At 56.7% G+C, this 16964-nt stretch overlaps 1 protein-coding gene across 1 annotated transcript; it reads left to right on the top strand.

Annotated features, from left to right (window-relative positions):
* Positions 1-93: 93 nt before the first annotated feature.
* On the top strand, positions 94-14628 carry COPE (COPI coat complex subunit epsilon). Its single transcript, XM_024560870.4, has 10 exons — positions 94-262; positions 5160-5222; positions 5469-5569; positions 8235-8387; positions 9620-9673; positions 10183-10264; positions 11379-11534; positions 13156-13224; positions 14233-14307; positions 14412-14628. The coding sequence occupies exons 1-10, from the start codon at positions 137-139 to the stop codon at positions 14457-14459; spliced, it is 927 nt and encodes a 308-aa protein (XP_024416638.1). The 5' UTR covers positions 94-136; the 3' UTR covers positions 14460-14628.
* The last annotated feature ends 2336 nt before the right edge of the window (positions 14629-16964 follow it).

The following is a 16964-nucleotide window of genomic DNA, read 5'->3' as shown; positions in this document are numbered from 1 at the left end:
CTCTGGATTAAGATTCTCTCATTGGCTCATCTTCGGGCCTGACTGAGCCAACTACACTTCCCGGCGTGCCGGCGGGGGCACCCTGTTTCCGGCCGACGTGTCCCTCAGGAAGAGGAGTGGCTGGGACCAAAGCGACATGGCGCCCCCGGCCCCCGGTCCGGCCTCCGGCGGTTCTGGGGAAGTGGACGAGCTGTTCGATGTGAAGAACGCCTTCTACATCGGCAGCTACCAACAGTGTATCAACGAGGCGCAGCGGGTGAAGGTGCGGCCGTCCCGGGGTGGGGACGTTGGGGACGGAGGCGGGGGCCGCTTCCTGGTGGCCGCGGGTCGCGCTCTTTTTAAAAAATTTTTCTCGTGGTGGCGTTGCTATTCCCCACGCTTGTCTTCAGAGGCAGTGAGGAGTTAATCCTCGTCCCAACCCAAAACCCAAAGCAGCGGCAGTTTTTCTCAGAGTGCTCGCTCTGCAGCCTGGAAGGCATTTCAATAAGGGAGACTGTTTTGCCCCTTAGTAGTAAGAACGGTGATAATTCTCATTTGTGGGGCTCCACACTAGCCGCCACACCCTCAATACCTGTGAGGTAGGGACTTTCTGTCCTCATTTTACATTTGAGAACGCTGACGTTCAAGAGAGAAATGACTTCACCGACGTTACCTGCCCCTCTAGCCCGGTTATTAGGTCAGGCAGTGTGTTCGTGCTGGGCTCAAAAGTGACAAAATAGACAAAACTCTGACCTATTGGGCATATCAGCCTCGCAAGCGAGACAGAGGGTAAATGAGTAAATAAACACGTGAGGATGTGGTGTGATGGAGAGTGGTGGCAATGAGCGTGGCAGTTGGAGAGCTAGAAAATAAATCTTCAGGCAGGGAGGGCCCAGCCAGTGAGGAGCTGATGACAGGAGAGGGGGCAACAGGAGCTGTTAGCAGGACCTTTGGGCATGGGTGTTCTGTCACTGTGAGTGAACCATTGGAGAATGTTTAAGAGCGTTACAGGAGCGTTAAGTGTAACAAGGAGAGTATACAAAGAAGCAAGTGGACAGCAGTTACAACTTGAGCACTATGTGTGGGCAAGGGGAGGTAAAAAGTATTTAGTCTGAAATTGGGGGAGGAGTGGCTTTACGTGGGGGTGGCCCAATCAGACCTTACTTCTCTCACTGTCATTTGAACCTGAGACTGAACCTTGACGCACATCTAACCCCATAAGTTGCTGCAAAGGTGCTGAGACAGGTGTGAGCTCAGAGTAGTCAAGGTGTAAGAGGCTGGTGTAGCAGAAGTGAGGGAGGTGTCAAGGAGGAGAAGGAGAATGAGGTGGGCAGGGCCTGGGGGCTACAGCAGGGGTTTGAATTTTATTCCAAAGGCGGTGGGGGGGGGGGGCATCAGGACACCAAAGGGAGTGGCGGACATCTTCACAGAGGCGGCCAGATGATTGGGAGGAATTTGGACTCTGAAGTAAAGAAGGCTTGCTTTACACGGTTCTCACCTTCTGCAGTGAACGTGATGTTTCTGAGTGTCTAGGTAATGGAGGTAAAACCTCAAACAGACTTCAGGAAACTGTTAGGATGTGTTGAGATAACATTTGCACAACTGTATTAATTTTATATGGCTTCCTTGACAACTTACAACAAACAGCATAAGACAACACTCAATTATTAATCTCTCACGGTTCCTGTAGGTCAGAAGTCCAATACGGGTCTCACCATGCTTATTTCAAGGTGTCGGCCAGGCTGTGTCTTTTCTGGAGGTTCTAGGGAACAATCTGCTCCCAAACTCATTCAGATTGTGGGCCCTCTGCCTGGGGCCACTCTTAGCGCCTAGAGGCTTGTCTCCAGTCCTCAACCTCGAATGTGCCCCCCACCACCTCCATCTTGGAACCAGCCATGGGATTCTCACAGTTGAAGTCTCTGGAATTTTCCCTTCTGCTGCATTCCTTCTGCCTAGTCGCCGCTTTAAGTCTTCTGTGGTCAGGCTGGACCCTCCCAGACAGTCAGCATACTCTGCCCATTTTAGGGTCCATAACCTTAATTACATCTGCGAAGTCTCTCTCGTGATGCGATGTAAGCTGTTCCCAGGTCCCAGGGACTGGCAGGGACATCTCTGGCAAGCCTTATTCGGCCCACCGCCAGAATTGTCTGTGCCTCCTTGGTGGGGTAGTATAGACTGGAAGAAGGTTGAGGTAGACCTGGGCTGAGTTCCAGCTCTCCTATGTTGTCTCTGCGACCAAGGCTGAGTCGCTGTGCTTCTCTGAGCCTCAGTTTCCCCTCCTGTCAATTGGGAACAATGACACCTACCTCAGTAGGGTCTCTGAGATTCGGCATTGCACTCACGTTCACCTTTTGGCTTCTGCCACGTGTCTGTGCTGCTTCCACTGTAGCAATGTGTCTTCTGAGTGTTCTTGCAGCATGCTATGCAGATTTTACATTGCTGCTGAAAGAACCAGCGTGACCTGCTGTATGTAGAGAGTGACTGAAAACAAAGGCAATCATACCAGTGGTCACTCTGGCTGGAGGCACACCCAGCTCAGCTTCTGAGCCATGGCCATGTCAAGACATTATCCCTGAGGCATCCAGAGAATGGAAGCACTGTCCCCGCTGAGCCAACTCATGTCATTTAATTCTGGTCCATGGAGCACCTAAGCCTCTTAGGCAGCCTGTACTGCACTGAATGCTATCTCAGAAAAGATATGTCCAGTTGGAACCTGTTAATGTGACTTATTTGGAAAAAGGGTCTTTGTCGTGTAATTCTTTAAAATTTTTTTTTTTTTTTAATTTTAGAGAAGAAGGGGGGGAGAGAGAAACATGAATTTATTGTTCTACTGACTTACACATTCATTGATTGATTCTTGTATGTGCCCTGACTGGGGATTGAACCCACAAGCTTGGTGTATTGAGACAACGCTCTAACTAACTGAGCTAAATGGCCAGGGCCAGTTGTAAGTCAGTGCAGGATCTCTAGATGAGATCAGCCAGGATTTAGGAAGGCCCTTAATTGACTGCCTGGTGTCCTTCTAAGAGAAAGGCAGAGAGAGGTTCAAGACAGACAGGGAAGGTGGAGGCAGAGGTTGGGAATGCCTCGAGCCACCAGAAGCTGGACAAGGCAAAGGATTCTCAACTAGAGCTTTTGGAGGGAGTGTAGCGCTGCTGACACCTTGATCTTGGACTTCTGCCCTCCAGAACTGTGAGAAATAAGCTTCTGTTGTTTTGAGCTCCCTGTTTGTGGTAGTTTGGTACAGTGGCCCCAGCAACCTGAGACAGACACGACCTGAGGTGGCCCAGGAGGAACGCTGATGTGTCTCAACACTGTGTCACCATTGTGTCCCTGTTTGTCAGACGTTTCTTTAGTGCCCACAAGATGGCAGGCACCACCCAGGTATTGGGGATGAAACAGAAGAAAGCTTCAGAGGAGCTGACCATCTTGTGTGGTCAGGTGACTCTGATGGCTACAAAGACAGTAAGGGGAGAGGACGCAAACCCCCCACCTCACTCCATCAGTAGCCTCCCCAGACAGTACCCCTTGCTCTCGGGCTTGGCTGCACCTGTGCACTGCCTCGGGGCCAGTAGGACCGCCCTGGTGTCAGGCAGCACTGGTAGGCATGGGCCCCTGGCTTTGCTGGTTTCTGAGCTCCCAGGTGATTCAGACGAGCTGTCAGTACTGGGGACCTGAGAGCTCGCCTGGCGGCTCATCTGTCTGTACATCTGTCCTCATTCTTACACGTCCTAGAAGCTCTTCTCTCTTTGGCTGATTGAGAGGGTCCTGAGCATTCACGTGTAGCTAGCTTCTAGGTGAGACCTTGGCAGTCCTGCAGGGTTGGTGGTAGTGGTGCCCATTTTACAGACAGGGCAGCTGAGGCTTAGAGTCACCTCTGGGACCCGAGGTCCTCCTCAGGGTCCCCCACTGTGTCCTTTCATTGAAGACACCAAGAGCCAGCATGTCTATTTTTTTACTGAGGGTGCTGTGGGGCCACCCAGATGGGCTGTCCTCACCACTGTCCACCTCTGAGGGTCATTTGCAAGTCATTTATTTAGCAGATGCTGTGTTCCAAATCATGGCCAGATCCCCAACCTGGTCACCAAGACCAGAGATACCCCCTGCAATTCCCCTGCAAGGGTGGGCTGAGTCAGGCTGGGGCTAGGAGCCAGCTTCTTGTTTGTACTCTCCCTTGGCCTGGGAGGAGGACACACTCCCCATACTCACCCTCCTCACCCCCACCCCTCAGGCTGGGAGAAGAAGGTGTGGTGACAAGGAATCTGGTTCTCACTCTGGGGAAAGGCAGTCCTGGCGTACCCCCACCTGTGGAACTCCAGACCCCTTGTCCCTGGGCTTTGGCAGCTGTACAGGCATCTCTGTGAGGCTGTTGTAGAGGCCACCCCAAGGTGGCTGGGCCCCCTTTCTGCCTCACTTTCTCTGCCAGCCCCCCAGGGTGTGTCCCAGTGCTGCACGCCCTCTGGGCGAAGCTGCTTGTGCTCCCCACCCCTGTCCTAGGCACCAAAGGGCCTCTAGGAAGTTGGCTAGCACCCTGGGGTCCAAAAACTGTTCTTCCATGGGAGGCTCCCTCATCTGCCTGAATCCTCCTGGGACCTTCCTCACAGCCCCACAATGAGTGACATGTGAGGTGACTTCTGCTTCTCAGCTCTGGGCGATGGCTGGGTGGAGGAGGTGCAGCCTGTGGACCTTGTACCCAAGTACAGGGAGGTCCCGAGGTCCTGAGGGCTAGACATGGACATCACTGTGCTGAGACAGCAGCGCTGAGGCCTCCTAGAAAGGTCCTCTGAGTGAAATAAACCTTCGTCTCTTCTGTGTGTCCTGTTTAAAGAGTGTTTTGAAACAAAAGCAGGACAGGAGCAGGCTACGTGGAAGTATCTGTGCTCCAGCATCATCTGTTCCCTTGTCCTGTGGCTGGAGCAGTTACGACACGTTCAGTGGCAGGTTCCTCACCTGGACGAATGGCTGAAGATCGAGCCTCCTTCCCAGGTGATGTCCAGATGGGACGAGATCAGGTGTCCACCGTGCTGTGTACCCTCAGTGGAGGTCACTCCTGCTGCCCAGGGTTATAGGAAACTGAGAGCCAGGGCCTGGACTCCACCAGGGGAGCTGTCCGCCCCTGGCTTCGGAGGCCCTGTCCAGCACGTGGCCCTCTGCATCCTAACCCGCATCTGCTTCCACAGCTGTCGAGTCCGGAGAGAGACGTGGAAAGGGATGTCTTCCTGTACAGAGCATACCTCGCACAGGTGAGCATGGGCTGTGACCACCAACGTCCCTGAGATGGGAGAGTAAAGAACAACATGCTGAGTTGGGGTGGCCATCTGGAAGGATGAGAGGTACCTGGGAGTGGTGGGCACGGGCTCCAGGTGTTGGGGCTTCACCAGAGTGATGCTGGAGCCCTGAGAAGCCCTCTGTGCTCCAGGGACTCAGGACATAGAAACCTTATGGCAGGTGAGGACGGTGGAGCTTACAGCATGCTTGTTTCACCACAGAGGAAGTATGGTGTGGTCCTGGACGAAATCAAGTCTTCCTCGGCCCCTGAGCTCCAGGCTGTGCGCATGTTTGCGGAGTACCTGGCCAATGACAGCCAAAGGTGAGGGTTGGGGGGGGTCCCTCCTCCTTGCTCCCTCACTTCCCTGTGCTTTGGTTTCCCCCATCTGCACAGTGGGGAGCAGTGATGGATTGTGCTTCAAAAGGGTCTGGGGGATCAGAGATAGGATGTGTGTGTAGATGCCCTCAGGGATTCCGAGGGGCTCCCTGAATGTACTGCCCTGGGCATTGCAGAGGGAGCCTTAGCATGACAGGGGAGGTGGCTGTACCTCCCCTGTACCTGCTGTTTGTCTCCCCAGGAGGGGACTAGATGGAGTACAGGTGGAGTTATACCAAACCTCACCCTAAGCTGTGGGGCCCACGTCTCTCTCCGGACTCGACAGACTGCAGAGCAACAATGGTCAAACTCCTGAGGGCAGTGACCAGGAGAGGCTGGGGGAGGGGTGGTAAGGACCCATAAGTCCCACACCCTCCTGTGGCCCAGGGTGGGCCTCGCATGCCCACACTAGGGCCAGGGCGGAACTCCACAGAACTAGGCCCGCCTGTGCTTGGCCACTCAGCGTGCTGGCGTCAGGTGGTTCCTGCTTTACATTTTCTCGGGCTCTTCTGCACTGCAGGATGCTCACCCAGGTGTGAGCTCACACCTCCTGGCTTTGGTTCGGAGTCAGGTGACCCTGCTTTACCTGTTCAGGGAGCATTCACACAACCAGCAGGCTCCTAGGCCCATAGCAGGGAGTTGTTGTGCTCTGCATTGGGGCCAGCAGCCACCCCCGCCCGCACCCTGCCCTGTCACTCGCGGCATCTGGTGCCTCACAGAGGGGCCTTCCCCAGTCTCTGCTCTTTGGAACTTCCTGGACCAGGGTGTGGTCCTGATCTTGGTGGCACTACGCTTCTCTCATGGGCCACTGCAGCTGTGGGTGAGGCTCTCTGCTGTGACCCTCCCCCCCCACCTCTGCCTCTTCGGCAACACCTCCTGTTGTTGGACTCCTTTGCCCGTAAAGCCCAAGGCTCGGGGGGTTTGCTCATGACCAGTGGCAGCTGAATATACCCCCCAGAAGACATGTCCATGTCCTGGCTCCCAGAAACTTGATGTGACCTCACTGGAAACGGGGTGTTTGCAGATGTGAGTAGTTAGGGATCTTGAGATCATCCTGGGTGTGGGATGGGCCCTAAGTGCAGTGACTGGTATTCTCATAAGAGACAAAACAGGAGACTGGAGGAGACGGCAGCGGAGATTAGGGTGAAGTGGACACACAGCAAGGACCGCTGCAGCCACTGGCACCAGGAGAGGCCTGAGACAGACTCTGTTAGAGCCTCCGGTAGGAGCAGGTCCTCTCACACCTTGATCTCAGACTTCTGGTCTCCAGACCTGTGAGAGAATAAACTCCTGATTGATTCTCCACTCCATGGTGCTCTGTGTCAGCAGCCTCAGGATACCAAGACAAGCGGCCTCCCAAGGCCGTTGTTTCTCCTGCTCTGTACTTCACTAGCCAGGGCGACCAGCCCCATTCTCATAGGGAAGGGGAGGTAACCCCAGGGACCCCCAGGAGCAGTGGTGGTTGCAATCATTACAGAAAAGAACCCACAGGTGGCACGGGGTGCGTGCTCAGGAAAGCAAAGTGGTGTGCAGCGCGTCCGTCCCAACAGCACAAGCTACTGCCCCCGCAGATGGCTGGCAAGCAGGTGGTGGGGAAAGTGCCAGAGGCCATGAGGACAACTACGGTACATGACAGGAACAGTACACGACACTAATGTCGCAGGGACAACAGCAGGCAGCATGTCCACACCCTGTGTGCCAGGAACCAGGCAGGAAACTTAGGGAGGTGGCTCAGGGGCTCCTCACACCAACCCCAAGTGACCCCTCTACATGAGCCCACTGTGCAGAGCAGGAGGCAGGCTCCAGTGTGAAGTCATTTGTCTTTCAGGCACTTCTTTGGTGGGTGCGGAGATAGTGACAGACATGTCCCTGCCTCAAACACAGGCACTCAGCCAGTAGCACCCTAGCACCTGTATGGCAGATATGCATTTGTAGAGACTGGACCCTGAATAGCAGTGGCGATGCAAGCTGGACCCACACCTCACATCTCTCATCGTCTGCTCAGCAGGCCTTTAAAACATGGGGTTTCAGCTCCATTTCCTAGTTAAGCGGACCATGGCTCAGGGCCCCTGGGGCTGCAGGATGTTCGGCTGATCCTTGTCCCAACCCCGATTCCAGCTGGGCAGCCATCCTCTGGCCCCCAGCCCAGCATGTCACCCACCTGACAAGCTGGGCCAGGACATAGGCCTCTTCAGGAATGCAGTGACATCACTAGTGTACAATTCATCTATGTGGCCTCATGCCCCCGAACAGGCCACCCTGTCCCTCCGTGCTGGGGCAGAGTGAACACAGCAGCCTACTAGCTCTGAGGTCCAGGGGATCCTGGGTCTGGGCTGTCATTCATGCTGCTTGGTGGGCATGGCCCCTCCTGCACTGAATCTCCCTGTGAGGCCTGGAGTGCCCAGCCTTGGTCTCTCTGTGTGAGGTGAGAAGAGCCTCATGGAAAGGTGGTGGGGCTGGCATGCAGTGGTGCTAAACAGAGAGCCGGTCCTGTTCTGCTCCCTTGCTGTTATGCACCCGTGGGGGCCTACCTCACCCTCTTTGGGTGTGTCTGCTCCTACAGAGAAGGCACTGCTTCCTGCTATGGGCCCTAAGTGTCACGTCTTAACAGGGACACAATTATCGCCGAGCTAGACCGAGAGATGAGCAGGAGTGTGGATGTGACCAATACCACGTTCCTGCTGATGGCTGCCTCCATCTACTTCCATGACCAGAACCCAGACGCTGCCCTGCGCACACTGCACCAGGGGGACAGCCTGGAGTGGTGAGTGCCTACCCCGTTCTGGGGCAACAGCCTGGAGGGGAGACATCTTGGAGGGGTGAGTAGCCCTTCTAGTCTCTGGGCTGTTCAGGGCCTCTTTGTGGTCATGGGAATGGTGAGGTGGAGGCTGCTTTGAGAGTTCTACAGGTTCCAGGCCTCCTTTCAGGCTGCAGCTCCCATTCTTGGTCCCGCAGACACTCCTTTCTGCACAGCTGGGCCACTGTTCCAAGGACACGGTGCCCAGGGCTGAAAACCCTGTTTCAAGGGCAGAGCAGAAAGTACCTTTGTCTTTGCCCACGGTTTCTGCACACACCCCCTTGTGTTCTGGCCCTGGCTGTTCCAAGAGCTCCCTACGTTCCCTCTGCCTGGAGGCCCTTCCCTGAGGCTGACCCTTGTTTAGGGCACTCCAGGGCTGGGGCTCTGGAGCCCAGCTCAGCATGTAGTCAGCTCCACCCCACACCCCAAGAGGCCACTCTGAGTCTGCACTGCATCCAGAGTGCTGTGTCCAGAACTCTGGCCTCAGACGTTGCAACTGCCCTCTCCTGTGAGCTCTCGGTGCCTGTCTTCCCTTGGTTAGTTGGTCACTGCACATTTGTTGTTGCATATGTTTATGTCCCATCTCAGTCCAGAAAGGGGTTTGCCGCAGCTTAGAAACAGGTGTGGTGCAGAGCCAACAAGGCAGCGGACTCCGTGAGTGTTTCTCAGGCTCCTATGAGGGCTGCCCTGGGTGCTGGGTCACATTCTAGTGGGAGAACTGAGGTGTGAGCAGCCACATAAGTAGTAAGCAGTGACCGCTGTCTAGGGCTGAAACAGAGGCAGTGGGTGTGGGAATTGAAGGGGCGATCACATGCTCCCACGCAGCACTGCTTCTGTGACTGAATTTGGGAAGTGGTTGTGGAGGGGCATGGGTATGGTTCTCAGCCTGGGCGGGGTGCCCACGGGCCTGGAGTCTGCACCCTCAGGACCGCACAGGAGCTCCCAGCCCATGGGTGGTCACTGGTGAGATGTGAGAGCCAGGGCCCTGGGCGGTGGAGAGGGGCTGGGCCGAGTGAGCCATGCCCAGGTTTGAAATCAGCTCTGCCAGGCTGGTGGTCAGCCTGTGTCCCCCTCTGCAAGGCAGGGCTGGTGCCCCAAGCACTCACAGGAATGTTCTGGGAGGTGGCACCCACACGAAATGAGCCTTGATGGGAGCAAGAGTGGAAAGGGGCCCACTGACAGTCTGCCCTGTCCCACAGCACGGCCATGACAGTGCAGATCCTGCTGAAGCTGGACCGCCTGGACCTCGCCCGGTAAATCCCACTCTGTCCCCGCCTAGTGCTGCTGGGCTGGGGTCTGGGCATCAGGGTCATCTGTGTAATGACAAGGCCAGATCCGGACCCCATGTTCTTCGGAAACCAGGCCTCTGCCCTTAAGGGGGCATTCAGCATGAGAACCGTCCAGAACCCTCCCCAAGACCCAGAACACGGTGGCATGATCGTTTCTCCAGTTATTTCATTTCAGTCCATTGGGTGACACACCATCCTCACCCGCCTTTCCCTGCAAGGGATGAGGGGTGGCACTGTCTGTGCCTCAGTTTCCCTCTGTGATGCAGGTGGTGGTCAGGGTTGGGGTGGGCTTTACCAGTGTGGTGGTGCCATGATGTCTGAGCCAAGGGTAGGGGGTGGCTGAGCCAGAGTCCGTGAGCCAGCATGTGTGTGTGTGTGTGCACACATGCTCCCCAGGATCAGGGAGCAAGGGCGAGGAAGGGGACAGCTGCCAAACCACTTGACTCTCTCCCACCTCTCTTCTCCATCCCTAGGAAGGAGCTAAAGAAAATGCAGGACCAAGACGAGGACGCCACCCTCACCCAGCTGGCCACTGCCTGGGTCAACCTAGCTGTGGTGAGCCCTTGGCCCTGGTGGGGGACGGACTGTGCAGGAACATCAGGGTGCCGGGAGGTGGCCCCCTGAATCTAGAGCTGCTGCTCCCATTGGGGGGGGCACGGGTGTGGGGTTCCATGGATGCACTGGACTGCTGCTTGTTTGGGGCCAGGGGCCCACCCCCCAGCGGGACCCCCAGCCCAGGCCATCCCTGGCATGTTTCTCACTTCGCTCAACCTTCACCCCATTCCAGGCTTCTCACAGCCAAGTGGCTTGGCCAGAGTCAGAGTGAACAAGTCTGGCTGGGGGCTCCAGCCAGACTTGGGGTGCCTCTGCCCACATGCCTCCCAGAGTTATGCCCCCTCTTTCAGGGTCTGACCCTCTCTGTGCCTGGATGCTGCTCAGCTTGCTCTCTGTGCTCCTAGCACAGGGCGATTGCCAATGTCCCCCTGGCACCTTTCCCCACATGCCTGGGCACCTCATCCCCTGTGTCCTGGCAACAGCCCCTTTCTGGTTTCTGGCACTTGGTTTCCATTCTCTGAGTTGCTCTTTTGTATGAGCCTTTTAAAATGTTTTCCCATCTGCATGTCTACACTGCCCTTGGGTTTGAGGCCTCACCCAGGCCAGTTTCCAGTATGTGTTCAGTTTAGTGGGACAGGCTTCCGACGACTCTCTCTGGTAGCCTTACCTGTTTTTACAAGCACATCTTGGTCTCAGGTTCCCTTGCAAGTGTGACCTTGCATCTTTAGCTGGAGGACAGGATTCAGAACCTGGCGGGCAGGGTCAGGGCTACAGAGAAGAGGCCACCATTGGTGGATCATGTGACCCAGTGGTTTCCACTTGACGACAGCCTGGATGCCAGTGGGCCACTTCTACCTTCGGAAGCTTCAGCTTCAAGGTAGAGGGCTTGAGGAGCCAGGGTGAGGTGGCTGTCTGCCATGTTGGCCCAGCCAGCAGAGCACAGGCTGTGTGGGGGTCTCTGCAGGGGACCGTGTCTAAGGAAGGCCTACCGTGGGCTGGCCAGGCCAGGATTGTCTCTGCAGAGTGCTGGAATTGCTCTGCTCTGTGAGGGAGCAGGCTGGGGTAGGGCTGGCAGCGGGGTGACAAAGCTGTGATGTCGTAACTGTCCCCACAGGGTGGTGAGAAGCTGCAGGACGCCTACTACATCTTCCAGGAGTTGGCCGACAAATGCTTGCCCACCCTGCTTCTGCTTAATGGACAGGCGGCCTGCCACATGGCCCAGGGCCGCTGGGAAGCCGCTGAGGGCGTGCTGCAGGAGGCACTAGACAAGGTAGGGCAGGCCTAGCCCACGCTCTAGGGCTCCCAGGGAGGACGGCAGGTGACACAGCCACACAGGGATTTTAATGCCGAGTCAACTAAAAATTGTGATTCAGACAAAAATCCTGATTCCAGCTTCTCCTGGAAATGGGAGGACCTCATCAGCTAGGGCCTGAGTCAGCCTGAGCTGAGTGGACAGGCATGCCCCAGCCTTTCCTCCTGTCACCTTGGCTGCCTGGTCTGGGGGCCTCAGTGTGCTGTCTCACCCGGGTCTGTATTTGGAAGAGATACCTGCTGTTCACGGTGAGGCGGGGAGAGCAGGCTGCAGACCGGAGGTGACTGGACCCTGTCAAGAGAAGAACAACAACAACAAAAGACCGAGAACACCATCCACTGGAGTGGCTGCAGTTCTCTTCTCCCCACCAACATCTGAGGTCTTTCCCTGTATTTTTTTTTCCTAAAGATTTTATTTATTTATTTTTAGAGAAAGGGGAAGGGATAGAGGGAGAGAAACATTAATGTGTGGTTGTCTCTCGTGCACCCCCAACTGGGGACCTGGCCTGCCTTGCAGACGTGTGTGCTGACCAGGAATCAAACCGGCGACCCTTTGGTTCCCAGGTGGACACCCAATCCACGGAGCCACACCAGCCAGGGCTTCTCTGTATTTTTATAACCGGAAAAGTTATCAAAGCTTTTTTTCATTTTTGGAAAACATCTTTTAATATAACGAGACACTGACAGCAGTAGGAACTTTTCTCCCTGTTTCTTTCTGCAAGGGCCGAATTATCCGAATGTTGTTTGCGGAGCAGGAATGGGCCAAAAGGGTGTTAGTGTGGTGGTCCTGTGGGCCGGTGTCCTTAGGCTGCACTGGCGGAGCTACCTTACCCTGTCAGGATGCCTGTGCTGGCGGGAGAAGCTGGGTCTCCGAAAAGAAGGGCAGCGTGGACCGGGCGTGCCTGTGGAGGTCATGCATCCTGGGGGGTGCATCTCTGCCTCAGTTGCCTCAGCAGGGTTCCCCACCATGTCCCTGCCTTATTGCCACCAAGGGCTCTGGCCGAGGTTCCTGGCCAGGGCAGTGGCCAGCTGGTTCCCAGGGTTCCCTGTGCCTCAGAGCCCAGCGTGGGCGGGTGGGATGATATCACCCTCCTGGAGGTTCTGGTAATTTCCCAGCAACTTCCTGCCAAGGCCTCCAGGGAACGGGCCGGGCGGGTGGGGTCCACTTGTGGCAGCCCTGAGACTGGTCAGTGAGGCTGCCTTTGGCCTGGCGTTGTTACTTTGAGATTTGAGATTCTTGTGATAAATAGGCCCCTCCCCAATTCCCCAGTTGTGACAGGCAAAGAGACTCTGTCCCAGTCTGATCTAATGAGGCAATAAGCTCAGAGGGGAAGCGGCTGGCATGGGCATGTGGGACGGCAGGAGGGATGTTCCTCAGGTCACTGCCTTGCCGATTGGCTGGTGCGGGGTCTTGGAGCCTTGACCCTGTCCCACATCTGAGGATGTGACCTTGTGCAGGTCATGTCCCCACCCCAGGTCAGTGGGGGAGGAATGTCATCCAGCCCAAGGTGGGGGTAAGCATGTCAAGTTCAGGGCCTAGAGGTGCTAATTCTTCTTGCCTGGTGTCCCTATGTTTTCAGGATAGTGGCCACCCGGAGACTCTGGTTAACCTCATCGTCCTGTCCCAGCACCTGGGCAAGCCTCCTGAGGTAGGCCCTCTGCCCCCAGACATGTGCAGGGGGGTTGTCTGGCCCTCATGATGCCGTCCGGGGGTGGGTGGAGGTTTCTGCTTTGGCCTTGGCTCCAGAGGAAGCTCGGGGCCTCAGGATCTGGGCCTCAGGGTTGGCCTGGGGTCAGGACAAAAACCCATTCCCCGCGGATGGGCCCTGGGAAGTTGGAGTTGTGGATATTCACCCAGAGCCCCCACCCTGGCCTGGGCCACAGGTCAACTGCTCCCATGGGTCCTATGGACAAGTGATCCGAAGCTCAGAGAAGGAACTTGGGCTGGAACCCCAGCCTGTGCAACCTTAGGGTGTGAGGTAGGCAACAGGATGGAAAAGGGGCCTAGGAGAGTGATCCCACTTTGTCTGAAGGTGAGGAGGGAGGAGAATGCTGGAGCATTGCTCATTTAGGTGACTGGCCCAGCTGGCCAGGGGCCCAGCCAGGGCTTCGAGGCAGCCACTTCCTGGCCCTTGGAGGAGGGCTCCCGGCAGCCTTAGCCAAGGTGGTGCAGGACAGACAGGATGACCCTCCCACTCCAGAAACAGGCCTAGACTCCTAGCCTCGGGGAGACAGAGCCAGGCAAGTGCCCCAGCCGCATACAGTCAGAGCTGGGACTGACTGGCAGGGTCAGCCTGGCAGCAGAGGCTCTGCTGGGGCACAGGTTTCAGTCTTCAGGCCTCTGAGTGCCTCAAACCCATCTCCCTTTCCAACTCCATCCCCCTTGACTTGCCCTCTACTCTTCCTGGCCTCCCCTCCGCACCCAGGGCCCTGCCCTGTCCACACCTGTGAACCCCAAGTTTCATAGCCCATCTGCATGCCAAGCCCAGGTTCTGTGCCACGTCCTGTTCAGGTGGGGCAATGGAGGACATGTGGGGAGATCAGGGCTCCTGGCAGGGATTCTGCTGGGTGGTCCTTATCCCACCCACCCCTGCCCTGTATGTTAGAGCCACAGGGGGTTCCTGGGTTCAGCTAACCTAGCCTCACCTTCCCCACAGGTGACAAACCGCTACCTATCCCAGCTGAAGGATGCCCACAGGTCCCACCCCTTCATCAAGGAGTACCAGGCCAAGGTGAGCCCCAGATCCCCCAGGCCTGCCACGGAAGGACTAGAACTCAGGCCCCGACTCACATGTGCTCCCCTTTCTCTCTTTTTGCCCCTCATTTCGTGCTGAAGGAAAATGACTTTGACCGGCTAGTACTGCAGTATGCCCCCAGCACCTGAGGCCAGCCCCAGATGCAGTTTCTGCGGCGGGAAGGTGAGGCCCAGCCATGCTGCCTCCCCACTGGACACCGGCCTTCATCTTTTCCCCTCACTTTGGCTGGCCAGAGGCAGAGACCAGAAGCCCAGCTCCCTTCTGTCAATAAATGTCTCCACATGTATCCCCACCGGATCCATGTTTGCCCTAGACACTTTGAGGGGGTATGTAGGAACCAAGGCTGGGACAGGAGGGTCCTGGGCACAGGGTCCTGGAGACCAGGATCTACAAACAGCAGCTGCAGGGACTCCCTTGGCCCTCAAAACAGCTGCCCTGTGCTGCTGAGCTGAGGGTGGCACAGCCGTGTCCCCCAAGCCCAGTTGGCATCCAGGGAAACAGGCACAGAGAGGTCACGGTCATCATGACGGGCATCAATATTCAAACCCAGGATCCCTGGATGGTCTGTAGGTGGTGAGGGGCCGGAAGCACGCAGACCTCATCTTGGCTGAGCATGGAAGGGGTGTGCTGGGTCCTCGTGGAAGTAAACATCAGCCCCCGCCAGGCTGCTGCTGTGCATCAGCCAAGTCTGAGACCCGCTGTGGTTGGGGCTGTGGGTGCTGGAGTGCCGCAGTGGCCAAAGCACCCCCTGCCAGGAGAGAGAAACGCATAGTGATCGCCCTGCAAGATAAGGAGAAGCAGACAGATGGAGGTGGCTAGGTGGGTTAGGGGGCCACTGGGATGAGGTCACCATCAAGCTATGTCCACGCAAACCATAAGAAGTTGCTGCCAGGCCAGGTCCTAGGGGACAAGCATCTTAGGCAGCAGGAACTAACCATACAAAGGCTCTGAGCCCATGCTGGGCTCCATGAGCTGGACAGGGCTTCTTGTCCTTTGTCCCTGGACCAGGTTTGGGTCCTTCCCAGGGAGGAAATAAGACACCTGGGTTCCCAATACCTGGCCTCACCTGCCTCAGAGGTGGCTGTCCAAACCCCATCCCTGGTTGCTAGGACAGGACACAGAGCAAGAGACCCCCATCAGTGGAGCTGGCCAGGAGTTCAGCAGGAGAGGGCTACAGAGAACTCCCCTGGCAGGGGCATCAGTGGCGGGAGAGGAGGCCTTCCCTCTCAGGTGGGGCAGGAAAGGCTCACCAGCCCAGGGACCTCAACATCCTTTTACTAGTCCCCTGGTGCCTGGGAGCCCTGGTCCCCAACTGCCAGGGGCTATTTTCCATTCCTGCCCTACACCCATCCACTGGCGGCCTCCTGTCTGTGCCCTGCCAGAATGAAACTCGAGGCTGGGCTGGACTGGTGGGCAGGAGCCCTCTCCCATTACTGATGAGCGCCATGGACACCAGATAGTGCTGGGTGGGAGGGCAGAGATGGGTTGTTAGGAAGGTCCAGGGCTGCCCCACAGGCTGGGCTGGATCTATGGGGGCATGTCCAGCCAGCCTGGGACCTCTGAGCCCCTTTGCCTGCCTGGTTGGCTGTGGCATTAGTCGTCCAATAGGAAGGATGAACCCCCTTGTACACATGGACATTCAAAAGTAGTAGTAGGTACAGCAGGGCAGCTGGTGAGAAGTGCCAAGGAGACTGATGGGGGGGGGGGTGTTAAAGGAGGTACAGTGAGCAAGTGACATTTGTAGGTAAAGCCTAAAGTTAGAGGAGGAGAAGCCCTGCCAGTACCTAGAACAACACTGGAGGCAGAGGGAACAGCCAGTGCAAAGGCTCTGAGGCAGAACTATGTCTGTAGTGTTGGGTGTTGGAGGAACAGGGAGGAGCCCAGTGTGGCTGTAATGGAGGGGACAGGTGGAGAGGAAGGCAGGAGGGCAGGTGGTGAGTCACAGGAGTTGAACTTTTACTCTGAGTAATGGAAACTACGAGGACTGTGAGCAGAGAAGGCTCCTTCTGACCTCTGTGCGAGGTGAGGAGGTGGCCCAGGACAACCTGAGGCTGTGCAGGTGCAGAGAAGTGGCAGGATTGGCGGGGGGGGGGGGGGGGGGGGCACAGAATGTACTGCAAGGCTGGATGGGGGGGGCAGTGAGGAAGGAGAAGAAACGAGGTCCCCTTCACTTCTCTGTTTACCTGTGCACCATGCAGGCAGGTCAGGCTCGAGGGGACCTAGCCCAACTCCTGGCACTCTGCACCTCAAAGGCTAGGTGATAACATGGGGCCTGGGGGGCGGGGGGACACACAGGTGGGCAATAGTCCTTGGGGTTGGGACAGGGGCTGTCAGTGCCAGGCGAGGTAATGTCCCCAACAGGTGATCAGCGCCCTTAGTGATGACTGTTCGGGGCTTCAGGCATAGAGCCTAGTCAGTGGGCAGTGGAGGATTACCGGGGGTGGTCCCAGTAAAACCTGGTCTTGATCCAGCTTCCGAGCGCACCTCCAAGTGGGCACTCACTCCCTTGGCCGCCCTGCAGGCCTCTGTTAACCTGCTGCTGGGGAGTCCTGCCAGGTTCCGAGTCAGAGAGAGCATCAGGTGGCCTTCAGGCACACCCCAGCCTCTCAGGCCCCCTCTAGGGAGCACCATGA

The sequence above is a fragment of the Desmodus rotundus genome, chromosome 9 (assembly GCF_022682495.2).
Source record: "Desmodus rotundus isolate HL8 chromosome 9, HLdesRot8A.1, whole genome shotgun sequence".
NCBI lineage: Eukaryota > Metazoa > Chordata > Mammalia > Chiroptera > Phyllostomidae > Desmodus > Desmodus rotundus.
Note: the sequence above shows the minus strand (reverse complement) of the source record. Positions and strands in the feature narration are given on the sequence as shown.

Bases quoted from the DNA above. Each gene is read 5' to 3' on its own strand.
- COPE (XM_024560870.4), top strand. From the start codon at position 137: ATGGCGCCCCCGGCCCCCGGTCCGGCCTCCGGCGGTTCTGGGGAAGTG. The intron at 11,535-13,155 runs GTAGGGCAGGCC...CTATGTTTTCAG, and splicing joins TGCAGGAGGCACTAGACAAG to GATAGTGGCCACCCGGAGAC. The intron at 14,308-14,411 runs GTGAGCCCCAGA...TTCGTGCTGAAG, and splicing joins TCAAGGAGTACCAGGCCAAG to GAAAATGACTTTGACCGGCT.